The sequence below is a fragment of the Erythrolamprus reginae genome, chromosome 1 (assembly GCF_031021105.1).
Source record: "Erythrolamprus reginae isolate rEryReg1 chromosome 1, rEryReg1.hap1, whole genome shotgun sequence".
NCBI lineage: Eukaryota > Metazoa > Chordata > Lepidosauria > Squamata > Dipsadidae > Erythrolamprus > Erythrolamprus reginae.
Window position 1 is genome coordinate 122,683,154 of NC_091950.1, and position 19,801 is coordinate 122,702,954.

The 19,801-nt window shown below is 36.6% G+C and overlaps 1 protein-coding gene across 4 annotated transcripts in view; it reads left to right on the forward strand.

Annotated features, from left to right (window-relative positions):
- The window catches only part of TRIM66 (tripartite motif containing 66), a 76,895-nt gene extending 62,748 nt beyond the window's left edge, over positions 1-14,147 (forward strand). For 3 of the 4 annotated variants that reach the window (XM_070763639.1, XM_070763641.1, XM_070763640.1), the window contains 9 exons: positions 1,062-1,122; positions 1,903-2,077; positions 2,932-3,120; positions 4,648-4,931; positions 5,966-6,101; positions 7,415-7,489; positions 10,146-10,298; positions 11,824-12,042; positions 12,648-14,104. In XM_070763639.1, coding sequence (XP_070619740.1) covers positions 1,062-1,122; positions 1,903-2,077; positions 2,932-3,120; positions 4,648-4,931; positions 5,966-6,101; positions 7,415-7,489; positions 10,146-10,298; positions 11,824-12,042; positions 12,648-12,707 — 1,352 coding nt within the window. In that variant the 3' untranslated portion in view covers positions 12,708-14,104. Of the gene's footprint in view, positions 1-1,061; positions 1,123-1,902; positions 2,078-2,931; positions 3,121-4,647; positions 4,932-5,965; positions 6,102-7,414; positions 7,490-10,145; positions 10,299-11,823; positions 12,043-12,647 lie in introns of all 4 variants that reach the window. The other variant, XM_070763644.1, reaches the window with a different exon arrangement.
- Positions 14,148-19,801: the final 5,654 nt, after the last annotated feature.

Below are 19,801 nucleotides of genomic sequence, written 5' to 3' on the forward strand. Positions count from 1 at the left end.
CAATTCAACAAGCATTGGGAGTTATTTTGCCATGAACTTTCTCGTCTTAAATGATTTCTCTGTTAATGGGCTATGTAAGGAAGGAATTAAAGATATGCATATCAATCTAAGTACGGTAAATGTGACATACTTTTAAAAAACGCCCAGATTTACATCTTTGTTATCTGCACCATTGTGGTCACAATGTCCTGCATTCAACTTTCACTATGCAGTGCAGTAAATTTCTTGTCTTTTTACAATAAGGGTTTTTTAGTTGTTTTAGTATTGGATTTACATGCTGTTTTTATTAGTGTTGTTAGCCGCCCTGAGTCTACGGAGAGGGGCGGCATACAAATCCAATAAATGAATGAATGAATGAATGAATGAATGAATGAATGAATGAATGAATGAATAAATAAATAAATAAATAAATAAATTTTGAGACAACAGTAAGAAATTCTGTGGAATACACCTACTCACATTCCAGGGGATTCCATTGGAGCAAATCTTAGTAATTTTGATTGAAATTACACAACAGATAATCCTAAATTTATGAAAACCGGGACTAGAATTTTGGTTACTAAGTGAGGCAATCATGTGACCAGACCTGATTACTACCATTTTTATTGTGGCCATTAAGCAAACCACATGGTCATTAAGCAAATCACATAGGTATTAAACAAATCATACACACACACACACACACACACACACACACACACACTGATTTTGCTTGTTATAAGATGGTTGGAAAAATCACAAATTGCAATAATGTGATCACAAGGTACTGCAACTGTCACCAATGTGAGCAGGTTGCCAAGTGTCTGAATTGTAACCCTGGTGTGTGTGTGTATGTGTGTGCGCGCGGCAGTCATAATTTCAAGGATGTATTGTATGTCATTTTTTTCAGTATCATCATAGCTTCAAACCATGATTAAATGAATTGAAGTTGAAAACTACCGGTACTTCTGTGAGAAATTTACTGTAGGTCTGTATTTTGGATGCTAAAAAAACAAAAAAACAAAACTTTCACCTTTAATCAAGGTAGCTTTGTGTTATTTTACTCGTTTTATTTCTTGTAGATTGTCCTAACTGTGAAGAACAACATTTTGAAAAGGAAATTAAAAGTAGTCAGAACAACAGGTAATCAGAATTAATGGATGTTACAACTATAAGGCTCATTTCAAGAAATGATTTTTTTTGCATTTAGAAAGCATGTAAATCGGAGGTAATGTATTGTTGAAATAATTAAGGTAGAACGAAGCAGTTCTTGAGAAGAAAAATGTATGAAACATAAATTAATCCAAAATATACAGTAAATGGAAAACTAAATTTGTCGGTAAAACTACAGATGTCAATATTAATATATCTAGCTATTATGTTTAGTACCATACCTAATAAGATAGGAATGCCATAAATGACTCACTACATCAAAGGAATTATATATCCTGCAGAAATTATAACATGATATAATTTGCACAAATCCACTTTAGTTTATCAAATTTGGAAACAACTGTATATGTTTTTTAAAAACAGATATTTCCTTTATATGCATCATAAGACCATAATTTCTAATATATTTATATTGACTTTTTTATAAAAGGTGTAAACATCATTCCAAAATTACTAATATATGTCAATATAAAAATTATTTGAGTGTGGAAATGTGCAAAGAACTTACTATTGTGTATGGGAATCTGTTGATTCTAAAGTAGAAATGATAGTGTGGAAATATAAGATTAATAAATGAAAACAACCTTAAAGTATTTTATTTTTTTAAATAAAATTGTTAAAACATCAGTATTGATTTAAATATTAACAAAATACAACATTTTGATTTAATTTTCCAAATTGTGTTACAGTAGTAGTAAAGGTAAGATATAGGAATGACCCATAGCGCTGATAAAGTTTAACACTTTTTAGAATTTGTGCCAAAGAAGTAAAAATTCCTTATGTGCGATTGGAACGATTGAAGATATGCACATCAGAATCTGGAGAGCTTCCAATTTTTAAATTGCAGCCACAGAAAAGTACACATGATGGGACATTTCTGTTGATTATTGAATGTGGTGCTCAGTCTTCAAGCATGGCTATCAAGGTAAAATATATTTATCTGCCTTAACTTGTTCCCCTTTCAATTTATTCAAATGCATTTATTAGCATTCATTGAGGACCATGATGAGTGAATTTGATCATGGTGATATAGTTTGAGCCAAAGTATAGGGACAGCTAGGATTCATAATTATATCCTCCAAATTTTTAGTGCTTAAGAGTAACATTAAATTTGGGCCTAAGGGTACCTTTTCCAGCAAGCCATTTTTCTGAGATAAATGCCCATACCCAAATATTAAAATGAATATCCTAATGGGAGAAAAGTCAGAAATAAATGCTACATGTAGATCTTGATTTGAAAATATTATTTCATTAGAAGTTGTAATGTTTTTGGAATGGTAGCTGCTGACAAATGGAAGCAGTATACATTAGCATACTACATAAGAAAATAATGACTTTCAATTATTATTATTATATTATATATTATTCAAACAACAGCTACAAGGAAGGGTTTAGATGTCTAACTTATAAGGTATACTTCCATTCAAATGATATCTATCTATCTATCTATCTATCTATCTATCTATCTATCTATCTATCTATCTATCTATCTATCTATCTATCTATCTATCTATCTATCTATTTATTAGATTTGTATGCCGCCCCTCTCCGCAGACTCTTTATAGCTTTATAATTAGCTGGTGACTATATTGGTTAGGTAAAATCTGGGTAAAATCAATGAATTATATAAGAAGTGTCCATTGGAGTATAAGGCGCATCCTTCTACACACACACACACACACCACCAAAAGAGGGTGAAAACTTGGGTGCGTCTAATAAATCAAATGTAGCCACCCCCTCTCTTTGGCCTCTGCCACTCAGCAATTTAATATTTTGCAGCAAACAGAACAGAGGCTGGTAAGCCAAGCAACTGATTATCAGCTTCCTGACCCACAGCTGATTGAAGCTTCAGGCAGGTCACTTGAAAGTAAATCTAAAGCTGCAAGGAGGCAAATTGCTGGAGGTAGATGCAGAGGCAGAATTTTATTTTCTTGTGCTAATCAGACTTCTGAAACTGGATGGAAGGAGGTAAGTCAATAACTATAAATGTCTTTAGAATATTCAAATTATTACGTTTAATTTTTTAAGACTGCTTTATTATTGTTCTAGATAACTTAACAAAATTAAGTAGCTTTTTGAAATAAATGCTTGATCTGAAGAGCCAGCAGAAGAGAACGAGAAATGCCAGTGACCAGTAGATTATCGACTGGTATTGTGGTGAAGGTTAGAGATGAGCGTCCTCATTCTGTTTCCCTCCATGTGCGAAGTGCACGCTATAATATGCTACCTGAATGCTAAAGGCATGAACACTGTTGTGATGGGTGCCCAAGATGCTTACTGAATTGCACAAAATTGACAGAGTCAATGCCGCCCAAAAATTTCTTGACCATTTTAAGACTAAAGGCGAGGCTTTCCTCAACTGTATAGTAGCAGGAGATGAAAGTTGGGCTTATCATCATACTCCAGAGAGCAACGTCAATCAATGCTGCGGTGGCATACCCATTCTTCAGCCAAAAAATTCCAAACTCAGCAATCGGTGAGAAAAATATTGGGCACCCATCGCACAAGCGTTCATGCCCTTAGCATTCAGGTAGTGTATTACAGCGCGTACTTCGCACTTGGAGAGAAACGGAATGAGGGTGCTCATCTCTAACCTTCACCACAATGCCAGTCAATGATTTACTGACCATTGGTACTGTTTGTTCTCTTCCACTGGCTTCCCAGTACACGATAGTAATACCAATTTCTTCCATGAACATTCCCTGTGAGAGCTACGTGCCTTGTAACCTTACTTTCCAGATAACCCTCGTATTAAGATAAGACAGCTGTGTTAAACTCTGACTTATTCATGTTTGGAGTAAATCTGTTTAAATAATTGGGAGGGGTTAGTGTGACTACATTTAAGAAAACTTTCTGGCATTAATATATTGCCATAATGTACATTTTTCCATTTTTTTTTTGCTGTTTTTATGGGTCAGGCACACATGCACAGAAATACACAGCAAACAGTGTACAGTGGTACCTCAACATACAAGTTTAATTCGTTCCAGACCCGAGCTCGTAAGTCGATCAACTCGCATCTCGAACGAATGCCTTTAGACTTTGTTTTTCGCGCCGAGATAACTGGAAGCAAGGAGATTCTTGCGCCACCTAGTGGAAGCTCGGCTCGTATCCCGAATTTGAGCTCGGGTATCGAACAGAAATTTCGCTCGGGTCGCGGCTCATAACTTGGAATACTCGCATGTGGAGCAGCTCGTATCTAGAGGTACTACTGTATATCATCGGTGCTGTTTTCTGGGAGGCAAATTGCTGGGAGGCAGAGGCAGAATTTTTTTCCATTGTTTTCTTCCCCCAAAACTAAGGTGCATCTTAAACTCAGGTGCATCTTATGCTCCCCAAAATACGGTATGTAAATTGAAACCTCAGAAGACCTCTCCAATATGTAGTCTTTGGATGAAATTAATATATTACATTCTCTGCAGAAAATGTACTGTATATAAGCTTCTGGGGTATTTCAAGCACTTTTTGTGAAAAGATTTTCCCTTTTCATCCCAGGTCAATCAAGGACCTTCATCTGAAAGTCTAAATCCTAAACTTGAAGAAAACCTGGAGAAAAGTAGGCTCCTCAGCCAGTTGACTGAACAGGTGTTACTTCCTTCAGGAGATCACAGGCTCAGTAATAATATGAAGAAATCTGGGCTTCCTCAGGAAGATCACACTATTGAGAATGAAGACTTTTGTGCTGTTTGCCTGAATGGAGGAGAACTTTTGTGTTGTGATTACTGCCCAAAGGTGTTTCATCTGTCATGTCATGTTCCTGCATTACTTAGCTTTCCTGTGTGAGTATAACAGAATGAGGAATATCTGTTCTCTCCTTTAGGGCTAAATCTTTGCAAGTGAGCTGTTTTAGAACATACATACTATACCCAAATATTAACTATCTGTCCTTGAACTGATGGGTTACTTTTAGTGCTTCTTTCCTACTAGTTTTGTTTGTTTGTTTGTTTGTTTTGTTTGTTTGTTTGTTTGTTTGTTTGTTTGTTTATTTATTTATTTATTTGATTGATTGATTGATTGATTGATTGATTTTTATGCCGCCCTTCTCCTTAGACTCAGGGCGGCTTACAACATGTTAGCAATAGCATTTTTTAACAGAGCCAGCATATTGCCCCCACAATCCGGGTCCTCATTTTACCCACCTGGGAAGGATGGAAGGTTGAGTCAACCTTGAGCCGGTGATGAGATTTGAACCACGGATCTACAGATCTACAATCAGTTTCAGTGGCCTGCAGTACATCACTCTACCTGCTGCGCCACCCCGGCTCAATTGCTTGTTTTGAAACCTTGAATAAATAAGAATGTATTCAATGTTAACTTCGGATTACTGTATATAAAAATCTAACACAGTATAACTGTTTCCAATGGAACTTTTGTTTTTGCGAAGAAACAAGGTAAACCTTGAGGATAACTAGTTAGACAAACTTCAAAAAGACTTGTTTGGGTATTTTTTTCAGGTTATTACAATCTAACTTTCTACAAACCATGAAGTATGTTTGAAAGAATATTGTAACTTTTTTCTTTGCTTCTGATGTTTTTGAATCCTCTATATGTCTCTGCCTTATCTTATGTTATTAAACTTATTATAATAACTTAAAGAATGTATAATCTATATAGATTTCTGCAGTATTTGTTGCAATCGGGTTGTTTTGCAAAGTTGTAATGAGTAAAAGAAAATTCTTCCCTGATTTAGCATTTTATATTTTTAAAAAATTAAGATTTTTTTAGTCTAATGGAATGTTGGTTAAGTCATTGTCTACCATTGGCATTTTAATCAAACTGCTGTATATTGTTTTTTTGTTTTTTTGTGCTGTAGAGGTGAATGGGTGTGCACACTTTGTCGCAATGTGGAAGCACCAGAGGTAGTCTATGATTGTGAAAACACACGATTTGACTACAATACACTCATGCAACCAAGATCAATTTATTGGCTTGGTGAATATGACCAAAAGGTAGGCTTAGGTAACAGTATTAATAACAAATCTATCTTCTCTGCTGATAATGTATTTTCCGTTTTCAGTGAATTTGCATGTCTCAGAAAACAGCACTGAAAAAGCTTCTTTAGCAACTGGGCAGAATTTAGTTCTAAGATTTGAGTTACAGTAGGACCTGGACTGAATTTTATCTAGATGAATTAAGCAGTTTAGGAATTATTTTGGCTTTCGTCTCTTTTATGAAATGACAGGGGATAAGAAATGTTCAGGATGTCTTTTTTAAATTGTACTGATGTTTAAGGTAGAATGTATTTATTTAATGTATTTATTATTTAATGTGTATGGCTGATCATTTCACAATAGTGATTCAGGGTGGTGTACAAAGATTAAAACACAAAAACGAATCCCAGCGACCAGTTAGGTCCCACAGAGTGGGCCTTCTCCGGGTCCCGTCAACTAAACAATGTCGTTTCGCGGGAGCCAGGGGAAGAGCCTTGTCTGTGGCGGCCCCAGCCCTTTGGAACCAACTCCCCCCAGAGAAAGAATTGCCCCCACCATCCTCACCTTTCGTAAACTTCTTAAAACCCACCTCTGCCGTCAGGCATGGGGGAACTGAGATATTCTTTCCCCTTAGGCCTTTACAATTTACGCATGGTATGTCTGTATGTATGTTTGGTTTTTATAATAAGGTTTTTAAAAATTATTTTACTATTGGATTGGATTGTTACATGCTGTTTTTATCATTGTTGTTAGCCGCCCCGAGTCTACAGAGAGGGCCGGCATACAAATCCAATAAATAAATAAATGAATGAATGAATGAATGAATGAATGAATGAATGAATGAATGAATGAATAAATAAATAAATAAATAAATAAATAAATAAAATCCACAATGTCTAAAATTAAAACAACTCCTAATCACAAAAACACAAATCAACACTCACAGACTTAGTCTAACCTCCTGACCTGAATGCCTGGAGAAACAACTAGATCGTCATGCCTTGCAAAAGCCTAATAGGATCAGGGCTACCCCATTCTGAGTATGTTTGAGTAAACTAACTGTATTACAGTGCATTGCACTGAATTGTACTATATATATAAATATATACTATGCTAAAACAATAGAAGCGAAACAGTGGAGGCTAGCCAAGAATTTGTTTGGAACTGCATGTAGATCAACCTGTTTTAGAACAAGAAACCAGGAATATTAAAAAATACAAATGTCTGTGTAAAAAACTCTTGATTGAAGCCATATCAAAGTTTGTACAGAACATAGATCTTCATATAGCCATTTAATGTACATAAGTTAATTGTAGATTTATATTTTATAGAAGTGTGAAAAATTGGTGCTTTCGCTGTTCTGCAATAGCTTGAGTCTTCCATTCCATGAACCGGTCAGTCCCCTGGTAAGTAAACAGAAGGAAATAACTTCTATGGGTGCTATGACCTTATCAATCAATGATTATGCCCCCCTCCCTGCCCTTTCAGTATGTACAGACTTTTTTGTCTTTGCCTTCTACAATGAAAAATGCTTTTATCAATTAAATGAGCAGAACTATTTCAACAAAATTACCAGTTATGTTAGAAATTGATCTAATCTTGTAGTTGAGTCAGTTGATAGATTTGTAAACAGGAAAAAAATGTGAAGGCGGTTTGGAGATTTAATTTCTTTCCGTATACTGCCTGCACATAGGTTGAAGGAAGGAGGTACAATGTGTTCTTTGATATTGATATGAGTACAGAACAAGTAGTCCTCAACGACTACAATTGAGCCAAAATTTATGTTGCTAAGTGAGACATTTATTAAGTGAGTTTTGCCCCATTTTATGACTTTTTCTTGCCACATTTGTTAAGTGAATCACTGCAGTTGTTAAATTAATAATTTGGTTAAGTGAATCGAGTTCCCCCATTGACTGCTTGTGAAGAAGGTGAATCACATGATCCAGGGACATTGGGACTGTCATAAATATGAGTCAGTTGTCAAGCTTCCAAATGTAAATCACATGACCACGTGTCAGGCCGAAAGCCATCACGTGGAGTTAGAGGCTTTGGTCTGCCACAGTAACACAGCATAAGGGAATTGTGAGGGGTAGGAGAGAAGTTGATAGCCAAAACAAATTCCTTTCTCAGAGTCCAAGGTCATCTCTTTCCTATACAAAAGAAGAAGTAGGCGACTCCCTGCACTGGACTGGTCCACACGATTGCACACCTGGGTGAAGTACTGGAGATAAATTAGTATCGGAATGGACGAAATGTAACTAACAGCTCTGCTAACAAATTAAACCCTTTGTGTGAGAACTGATTTATTTCTCAGATGCTATTTGGGGTATTGACACCACGGGAATACTGCAACAGTCATAAGTCTGAAAAATGCTCATACGTCACTTTTTTCACTGCTGTTGCAACTTCAAGCGGTCACTAAGTGAACTGTTGTAAATCGCGAACTACCTGTAGTTGGCCAGTAAATTTGATGACTTCGATAAATTCTGCCTACTTGGGGAATAATTGCTTTATTGTTTGTTATAATTTATTTAAGGGCATTTCTTTTGAAAGGAGAGATTGTTGCTATGTTAGAGAATTGGGTATAATTCAGTTTATTCACTTTTCGGTTAAATAATAATAAATAATCATTTTTTTTGTAATAGTTCCACAAGTAGTACATAATCCATCATTCACACAAAAGGTTAATCTTGCTAATAAGCCATGCCAACCAATCTGCCATTCCAGAAAAGCAAATGGTCATAGCTTTTTAAAGCTTTTTTTCTTAGTTGGTATGAGACAGTAATAGTGAACCATTTTTGGTTTGTGTGCCAAAAGCGTGTGCACGCGCTAGCACACACCCATTCCCTCCCCCCACGCATGTGCCTCTCCACCCCTGCCCTACCTCCTGCGCATGCACACAACTCATTCATGCATGCATACAGGCCTCATTGAAGTCTGGGATGGGGAAAAATGTCTCAATGGGAAAAACAGAACTTTGGAAAAACAGACTTCCAATTTGCCCATTGTGCTGTTTTTCACATTCCAAAGGCTTCAGGAAAGCCTCCGGAGGGTGAAATGGACTTCCACAAGACCAAAAATCAGCTGGCCAGTGTGTCCATGCGCACTGGAGCTGACATAGGACAACACCTCGCGTGCCCTCTGATATGGCAATGAAGCTACAAGTCCCAGGTAGGACGGGCATCTCATGGTGGGATGCAACTTGGGGATGGTGGGTGGGGCAGGATGGAGTGGGCCGCAAGATGCACATCCTACATGACACTTGTAGCTTCGGTGCATTCCTCAGAGAGAGAGCGAGAGAGCACACATATGCCACGGGACTAGCTCGGCTCCTCTGGGCTCTGCCTCTGCCTCTATTACGGGGACATGTATTATTTTCGGGGAAACACGGTAGCTAAAATTTCCCATGGTCAGTGTTGTCAAAAGCATAAGCATGTTAGTTCTTTTAGGTCAATGTTCCGAAGGTGTCTTTTTCCAGAGGCAAGTCATTTTTTTTGAAGTCCCCTTGGAGACATTTCACTTTTCATCCAAGAAGCTTCTACAGTCAGAACAGAAGCCATTTGCCTCTTGATAAAAACATCTTTGAGTCTTCGAGAACTTGAGTCCTTTGGGATTGGGTGGCATAGAAGTTAAACAAACAAACAATGACCTGGATGAATGAGAGTCTTAATAGACATTTTGGGTCAATGGTTGCACTTGCTTTGAATGGATTGAGTATAGATACTCTCCTTAAAAGTAGGGAGCAGGGTCACGACAAAGGTAAATTGAATTTTATTCCATTGACTTTGACTAAACATTGAATTAAATTACATTGAAATGTTATGACTTTGTAGTTGTGTATTTAATAACTTTGCCCTTTTCTCGCAATAAAAATTAGTTTCAAAACATGACACCATCTTAAGCCCCACATCAAGTAGTGGGACCTCACTCTAAAATATGCATAAGTAATTGGCTTCTACAGTATTAGAATTACTAATTACAAATATTAAGGAAATATTTGTTTTGTGAATGATTTAACATCATGGGATTTATTAAATATTCTGCAAATGGGATTCTGTACAGGCTCGACATTATTATCAGATTATCAAGAAGCCCATGGACTTGTCCATCATTCGGAAAAAACTTCAGAAAGAAGACCAACTGCATTACACCTCTTCAGAAGAGCTGGTGGCTGATGTGCGCCTTATGTTTTGGAACTGTGCAACATTCAACTATGTAAGTTCTAGTATTCCAGAATTCAGCAGAATACAGTATACAAAAAGGACAAGGCTTTTATTTTTGCAATGGATATTTTTATTTGAATTTTTAAATGAGATTGTAGATAAAGAAAATATGGAGTTGGCTAGAGGTAAAAAGAGAAAAGATGCAGATAGAAAAAACACAGGTCCTAGTTCTGGTTTGAATATTTAAATCTTGAAAAGTTTAATTCAAGATAATTTTAAGGGAAGTAAAGGAGAAAGGAGTACTTTTAAAACTATTAATTTTCAAAATATTGAATTTGACAATGGATAAGGAATCTAGAAGAATGATTAATCTGTATCAGTGCATATAGGTCCCATTCATTTCCTATATTAACAAGAATCTATGCTTCTTATTACCATTTTGATGTGCTGATAATTTTAAATTATATTCAATGTATACTTTATAATAATATACTCAGCTTGCGAGAGATCACACACTGATTATAGTCAATGACATAAAGTAGTCACTAAAATGATTAATTGGAGCATTTGTTTAAATTACCATATGTCAGGTATGAAAAAGGAACATGTAGTTGAAAATGTAATGGATAACAAGCAGATTAAAATATTGTGGGATTTCTCAATATAAACTGATAAAGTCTTGGCTGATAACCCACTGCATTTAACTGTGATTAAAAAAAGTGTGGATAATTGATGTGACAAAAGGCCAGATTACTATGATGATACATTATGACAATCTAGGTTCTTTGAAAGAATTTGATCCATATGAAAGCCAACACCTGATAAAGAACTGGCAGCTCTAACTTCACAGATAATTTGTTAAACTTATGTATGTCCATTCTGGGTCCATTCCATAGTATAATATATATTACAATGGTACCTTGGTACTCAGCTACTTTAGAATTCCTCGAATATGGTACTCTACCTTTTGACAAAAATTTTTTGTCCTCGTTGTTTGTTTGGTACTTGATGCACAAGCTAGAACATGTTGGTCTTGGCTGCCTTGTGACTCATTACACTATTCCTTATTGGAAATAATTGTTTAGTACTCATTGGTTTTGGTATTATCATGCCTTCTGGAACCAATTAATGATGAGTACTGAGATACCACAATATATATTATACTAATAGGTAGTATTGTTCATTTTGACATGCTGTTGCTATTTACCTTCCCCCCCCCATATATGTTGAAACTAAACTTTTGGATTTATATATGAGCCGTCGTGGCGCAGTGGTCATCCTGCAGTATTTGCAGGCTAATTTTTCTGACTGCCAGGAGTTTGAACCTCCCTGGCTCAAGGTTGACTCAATCTTCCATCCGTCTGAGGTTGGTAAAATAAGAACACAGATTGTTGAGGGCAAAACTGATTAGTGAGGGCTGCGAAGCAGTGCATGCCTAGATGCTATTGTTATAAGTATATATGTTATTGTAAAGTGATTTAGTTTTGAAAAATACATGTCCTTAATAGATAAAATAATAAAGACTTATTATCCTAAACAACATTATAACCTAATTAATTATGGTGTTTCTTTTGCAGCCTGATTCAGAGGTTGCTGAGGCTGGAAGGTGCCTGGAAATATTTTTTGAAAGCAAGCTCAAGGAAATTTATCCAATGACACAGTTCCCTTTGATACCACAAGATGATTCTGATTTAGAAGACGTGGAACATGAGAATAATCAAGCAACCCCGGAAGGATTGCAATGGCCTTCATATAGGCAAGAGTGTATCCAGCCTAAAAGAAGACGAAGACATGCTGTAAGAATTCAAGAGCAAAGTCCCCTCATAGCTAAATGGCCACAAAGCTAATTTTGTTCAAAGCTATTGGTACAGAGTTGATGTGTTTGAGAATCCCAAAATTTGTCCCAAATTTTGTCCCAAAAACTGTTTAGACAAGGGTGCTCCTTTCCTTATATTATCATAATGTATTATTCAGGCACACCCACAGCTTTATTGTGAAGAGACCATTAAATATGTCAGGATATGTTTTATACATTTATAATATATAAATATGTTATATATATAAGGATATTATAATAATATAATATAATTAATATAATATAATATAATATAATATACTTATGTTTGTGGTTTGAGTGGGAATGCCTGACTTTTAACATAATTGTGATTTTAGATGAGATTAATTGAGATTAATTGGATTAGGACATTGTATTGTATTGTTTTATTTTTATATGCTGTAAGCAGCCCTGAGTCCTCGGAGAGGAGCGGCATATAAATCCAATAAATAAACAAATATAAAAAATATAAATATAAAAAATATAAATATAAATAGATATGGTACAGTTTTATACATATCAAAGCATATTTGTAATTCACCTGTTTGTTTCCTTTTTTAAAAACAGGAAAATGAAAAACCTAAAAGACCCATGTTTTGGCCTGCTAAAGGTTTCTCTCAAGTATGACTTCTGTAAGATTGCTTGGCAAGCTATGAACAACAGGAACAACAAAGGAACAGACTTTGTAAGAGGAGGTGGAAAATGTGTATTTAAAGGCTTAGTATGAATTTCAGAGGGATTGATTAATTTTATTTCTGTAAAGGGGGGATACATTCTAAACATATTTTAAAGGACAATCTCCAAGTTATCTGGTTTTTTTCATTATTTGTATTTAGACAGACATTTAATCATGAAATAATAATTAGTAATAGTATGTTATTTTAAAGATAATTTTATAAATTCCTTTGAGTTATAGTTTTTAGGTAATATAGCTACCTGGCTGTTTTCTGTATGGAGAACATATTTCCCACTTGACTTTTCTTAAATAAAGTTATTAACTGTTATATTATAGGCAGCACTGACTAAGCCTAACCTTTCCTACACTGAATTCCACCTTGCAGTGCCTTTCTAGGCATGGGATGTTGTTGGTGAGCAGTGTGTGGTTGACTATATCATAAGATGCTAAATGAAACAGGAGGTCTTGGTTTTTTTAACCTAATACCATGTTTCCATGAAAATAAAACCATGCCTTATATTTTTTTGAAACCTGAAATAGGCCTTATTGCCATGCACTCAAAAGCCCAGTTGGGCTTATTATCAGGGGATGTCTTATTTTGGGGAAAACAGGGTAGAATTCTAGAATGTGACTCTACAAGTAATAAATGAAAAGGACATCATGCAAGAATGTTACTCTTGGAGAAATTGGGAGGTTTGAATACCTTCTGACACCAGGAACTCACACTACAGATATGTTTAAATTATCCTAATTCTTTGTCTGATTTCACTATAAAATTGAGAGGATGTTATTGGAGTCAATCAATAAGTGCAGGTTTTTGTAATTCTCATAGTGATAGAGGAAGAAAATATTTTTCTTGCTCCCTTTTGATCAGCATGAAATCTAATTTGAAATATATTGAGCCCTGATCATGCTATGTTCATAAAGCTACCCATGTGCCTCATTCTCAAACCCAAGTGAATTATGTAATTCATACAAAGCAACTGGTGGTATCGGTGATGGACATTTTAGCTTCCCCAGTTCTCATCTCCTAAAGCAATAGCTTCAAAGGATAACAATTTCCCAGATATACTAAGTAGATGGTACTTTAAATCAGCGTTTCTCAACCTTAGCAACTTTAAGACGTGTGGACATCCACTTCCAGAATTTCCCAGGAAATTTTAAATTTTAAAATGTTAAATGTTGCCAAGGTTGAGAAACACTGCTGAACGCCAAGAGGGATTTTCAGCACAATCTTTATGAATTCATTCAATATTTCATCCATGAATGTTTCAATTGGAAGGCACTTTAAGTGAGTTTATAGAGTTATTAGTAAGTTATTGATGTGAATAATAGTCAACATAAACTCTGCAGAAAATGTCTCTTTTTCAATTGTATAATAAACTAGTCTATGAAAGAAATGCAAATTGTTTTGCTACATTATTTCCTGACAGGTAAAGTTCTTAGGGCAATTCTTCCCAGCAGTATTAAATCTGCTTGCATACGTTGCTGTTTACTTAAAAAATTGGTATCTGGATTTCAAGCACTGGTAATTTTATTGGCCAGGTATTCTATCTTGATAGCATTGTCTATGGCCTCCGACTGGTGGATTCCCAATTTTATTTGCCCTTCCCACACACGCTGCAAAAATAAGGACTGGTCACTTATTTTTGCAAGTGATCTTTGAGGATACATGGTTTCCATTTGCACGAACAAACGATGGTTAACATCATACAACCACAGTTTTATGGAGTTGGAATAGATTTTAGATGTCATCTACTCCAATCCCAGGCTCAGTATAGGCTTTGTTTTCCTATTCAATAGTCCATCAAGGGGAAACCCACTGTTTCTTAGTTCCTATGTATTTTTAATTTTTAATTTACCGGTATTTTTATTTTTATTTGTCAAGTGCATATTGGTAATATACACAGCTATAACATAGTTTATGTACATAAGATGGGTACTGATAAGAGGGAACATTAGGACAGGGATGATAGGTACGATAGTGCGCTTAAACACGCCCCTTACTGACCTCTTAGGAATCCGGTGACAGTCTTAAGGGTAAAGTTTTGGGGGTTTGGTGATGAAACCAGAGAGTAAGGTATGAATTCCAGGTATTAACCATTCTTGCTAAAGTCATATTTTCTACAGTCAAATTTGGAGCAATTCACTTTGAGTTTGTATCTGTTGTGTGCTCGTGTATTGTTGTGGTTGAAGCTGAAAAGGTCGTTTAAAGAAGGATGTTGCATCAGATAATTTTATGAACTATGATTAGGTCATGCCAAAGGTTATGTAGTTCTAAGCTTTCTAATCCCAGGATTTCAAGTCTGGTTGGGGAAGGTATACTGTTGCGGGTAGAAGAGTGGAGGGCTCTTCTTGTAAAGTATCTATGGACAGTTTCTAATGTATCTATGTGCAATATGCAGTTTGAGTTTCAGATAGATGACCTGTATTCAAGGATTGGTCTGGCAAATGTTTTGTATGCTCTGGTTAACAGTGTGCTATTACCGGAGAAGAAACTATGTAAGATTAGGTTAACTATTCTTGAAGCCTTTTTGGCGATGTTGTTGCAGTGGGCTTTGGCACTTGATAGGAGTATTTCAAGGTCTTTGACAGTATGAGGGACATCTTCAAGGTCTTGTTTATTAGGCTTGTATTTGATGTTCTGATTCTTTTTGCCAATGTGTAGGACAGAACATTTGTTGGTTGAGATTTGGAGTTGCCAGATGTTTGACCATTATGACACAAAGGCAAGGTCTTTTTGGAGGGTAGCAGTGTTGTCAGTGGTGTTGAAGATTTTTATATCATCAGTGAAGAGAATGCAGTGGCTTGTAATTTATATAGAGTATAAAGAGTGTTGTTTCTAGTATTCTGCCTTGAGGTACATTGCTGTTAACAGGAATGGGATTTGATAGGGTGCACCTTATTTTGGCCTCTTGTTTGTCTATCAGTTATCCAGTCATGTAGGGGTCCAGAGATACAGTAGGATTTCAGTTTTAGAAGTAGTTTATCATGAGCCACTGAGTCGAAGGCTTTACAGAAGTCTATGTAAATTGCATCTATTGTTTTGCTCTGGTCAAGTTTTGAGGTCTATATATTTTTGCAGTGTAGTAGTTGTAGATTTCAGGATAATTTTTTCCTGAAACCAAATTGCTTGTTTGAATGTAGGTTGTTAGTTTCTAGGTGAAGGGTAATGGATTGGTTTATGATTGATTCCATGACTTTGCATGTGATGCAGCATAGAGAGATTGGACTGTAGTTTTCTACTAGACTGGGATCTCCTTTTTTGAAGATGGGGATGACCGGGGCTAGTGACCCTAGGTTTGGTAGGGAACTGGGTCTGTAGGATTTTTCAAAGATTATACTTAGTAGTTCAGCTATGGCTGTGGAGAGCTTTTTTAGAAAGTATGAACAGAGTCCATCAGGACTGATTGACAGAGGTTTTAGGCCGCACAATGCTTTTTCAATGTTGTCTTCAGTGAAGTCTATTTGTGTTAAATCACTGGGAGTATTTGTGGTGCATCTAGGGAATTTTGGGCATGAGCCGTTGCTGTTTACAAAGACTGAGCCAAAGAATGTGTTCTGTAAAGATTGCCTCTCTGTCTAACTTAAGAAAGGGAGAATTTCTGAGCCAGGTAGTTCAAAAGGATATTTTATTAAGCAGATGTGAAAGCATAACATTCAAAGCAATGTCTGAATGTCCTTAGGCAAAACAAGTAGATTTAAAGGAGTAGAAACCCATCCTCATTAGCCAGAATGCAGAGCACGGCAATACACAAGTGTGAAAAATTCCCTTTAATCCACAACCTTGGGAACCAAAAGAACATAAGTTTCCCTGAGCATCTTCTGTTTTCATTCAAGTGAAATATCCCACATTGCCCCTCCTATAAACCATTCCCCCAAGGTACCAGGATATACGTTGTAAAACATCCGTTGATATAGGCAATGCTAATAAATCAAACCCAAGACCTCCCTTCTCCCGACTGAAAGGCAGAGTCATTCTTTGGGATTCTGACATGCTGCCCCCTTAGAAAAAAAAGGGGACCACTTGTGTGAAAAGATATAAACAAAAGTCCGTTATAGTATATTAACAAGCTTTGTTAGGTTTTTGGAAGTGAAATTTCCTCAGTAAGTTGGAAGCCCTGACATGTTGTTTAGCGACCCATTCATTTTAGGATGAGGGCAAATGTTTCCAAGCAACCAAGTTTTGGGTCTTCCCTCTGTGGACCCTAGAGTCAAGAATTTCCTTTATTTCAAAGTGTTGTTCACCTTCTGTCATGATTGGAATAGGTGATGCAGATGGTCTGAGAGGCGAGGTGAGTAAGCTAATGTGAAACATTGGGTGGACTTGTCTATGTATTTTTGGAAGAAGAAATTCAACTGCTACTGGATTGATGACCCTAATGATAGGGAAAGGTCCAATGAAGTGTGGCCCTAATTTTTTGGGTGGCTGTAATGATCTCAGGAAATAGATAAGTATACTCTATCCCCAAAATGGAAAGGTTTGGGTTCCATTCTTTTCTTGCCAGCTTGAATTTTAAAAGCTTTTCTAGCTTCTCTAAAGCTAATCTGACTATTGGCCATGTGTTTTGTAAAGTATCTATCCATTCCTTAAGTGAAGGAATAGTAGATTTAAAATTCGGCTTGAATTTTAAAAGCTTTTCTAGCTTCTCTAAAGCTAATCTGACTATTGGCCATGTGTTTTGTAAAGTATCTATCCATTCCTTAAGTGAAGGAAAAGTAGATTTAAAATTCGGCTTGAATTTTAAAAACTTTTCTAGCTTCTCTAAAGCTAATCTGACTATTGGCCATGTGTTTTGTAAAGTATCTATCCATTCCTTAAGTGAAGGAATAGTAATTTCCTCTGTGGGAAATTCAGGCATGGGGTTGAAATCTAAAAGGAGTAAAACCGGTAGAGTGTATAGAGTTATTGAATGCGATCTCAGCAAAAGGTGAAAGTTCAGTCCAGTTATCTTGTCGGAATTTAATAAAACATCTTAGATATTGTTTGTTTGTCCTCTCACAATTTACATTTGTAGCTGCGTGGTGGGAGGAGCTTAATCCTTGAGCAGTACCAAGTAAGCCCCAAAATGCCGTACAAAAGTTGGAGGTGAATTGAACCCCAGTCAGAGATGATTCTCTGTGGGGCTCTGTGAAGATGTTAAATGTGTATTAGGAATAATTTGTCTAGACTTTTAGCAGTTGGGATTTTTTGGCAAGGTATAAAATGTGCTTGTTTTGAAAACAGACCTGCCACCACCCAAATGACACTATTCCCCGCACTTTCTGGTAATTATACAATAAAACCCATAGTGATTTCTTTCCAAGCCTCTGATGGCTTGGCTACTTTCCATAGGAGACCCAGGGTTTTCCCTTGACGTCTTTTTGCCGCAGCACAAATGGGGCAACTCGCTACATAACTTTCTATGTCCTTTTTTACTGAAGGCCACAAAAATTGTCTTTTTATTAAGCGTAAAATTTTCACAAACTCAAAGTGTCCAGCTAGTTTGGAATCGTGATACCTTTCCTCTCTCACCCAAGCTAACCCCTCTTTCCTTTGGCAGCTGGATTTGTGGTTCAAAAACCATTCATCAGTGGTTAATGATTGTTTGAAAACGTGTGTGGTGTCTTTGTCTGTCAATGTTTCTTGTTTTCCTTGGGACCTGGTGGTTACTTTAGTGGCCAGTTGATTGTTTTCTACTATTGATTTGATTATCTCTGACTTCGCACTATTATATTGAGATTTTCTGGATAGATTATCTGCCAGAAAGTCCCTCCTCCCCCCAGAAAGAAATTGAGAGTAAAATCAAATAGTTTTAGGTACTGAGCCCACCGTACTTCTTTTGGGGATAGTTTCCTTCAGGTCTTTAGAGGGGGCCTAAAGGGGTCAAATTTTTGTCCTTACTTCAAAAGGGATTTTACTCCTTTCTAAGAAATGTCTCCAGGTTAAAAGTGCCCATCCCAAATGTACCACTTGTGCTCAGTTTCATTCAATCTTTTAGATGTGTAAGCACATGGATGTAGTAATTGAACAGATTTGCACAAACATTTAAAATTCTTCAAAGTACTGTCCTTGGGCCTCTGCACATTTTTTCCTGCGACTCTGCCATGACCGGTACGCGCCCTGGAAGGCGTATTCAGGGACCTCTCGCAAGGTCTTCATCATGGCTGATTGGATCTCTTCTATGGACGAAAAACGGATTCCTTTCAGGACTGGGAACAAAAAGAAGTCTGCTGGGGCGACGTCAGGACTATAGAAAGGGTGGGGCAACGTTGGCACCTGGTGTTTGGCCAGGAACTCGCGGACTTGTAGCGCATTTTGACAACACGTTTTTTGTCCATAGAAGAGATCCAATCAGCCGTGACGAAGACCTTGTGAGACGTCCCCGAAGACGCCTTCCAGGGCACGCACCGGTCATGGCAGAGGCCCAAGGACAGTACTTTGAAGAATTTTAAGTGTTTGGGGAAATCTGTTCAATAAATTACTAAAAAAAAATAATTGTATTACTTTTGGAACGCACACTGTATTGTAAAGCTTCTGTTGCCTTCCTTTTATTTTCTTACATTACAAATAGGAACATGAGAACTTTGTTTCTATGAAGCTAAACAATCAGCTCAACATTGCTATGAAGTTTCCATGGACCAACAGAGGGAAAGTGGAAAGGAAAGAACATCCTGTTCCTTATTACTTTTGATTATTGTAGTGTTGGAACCACAAGGTTCCAACCAAAAGGGATTAAAAATAGAAACAGTCTGTGTAAACGTTAAAAGATGTAATGTGAGAGGGCTAAATGTCCTCCCTCCCTCTCTCCTTCCCGTGTGTTGGGTTCAGGTGTAATGTGCAAACAATTGCTTGATTTTCAGATGTTTTTGAAAGTATCATTTTCTGATTCGATATACTGAGGATAATTGTCCCATTTGTGGCGAAACTAGGAGCTCAGGGGCTTCACCCACCCTACCTGAGCCATCCTTATCGAATAATGAAGAACGTTAGGTGATCCCAGTCAGTTGGTAAATAGTTATTTGATGAGAAGATAATACAAATCTACGCTGGCATAAGTCATAT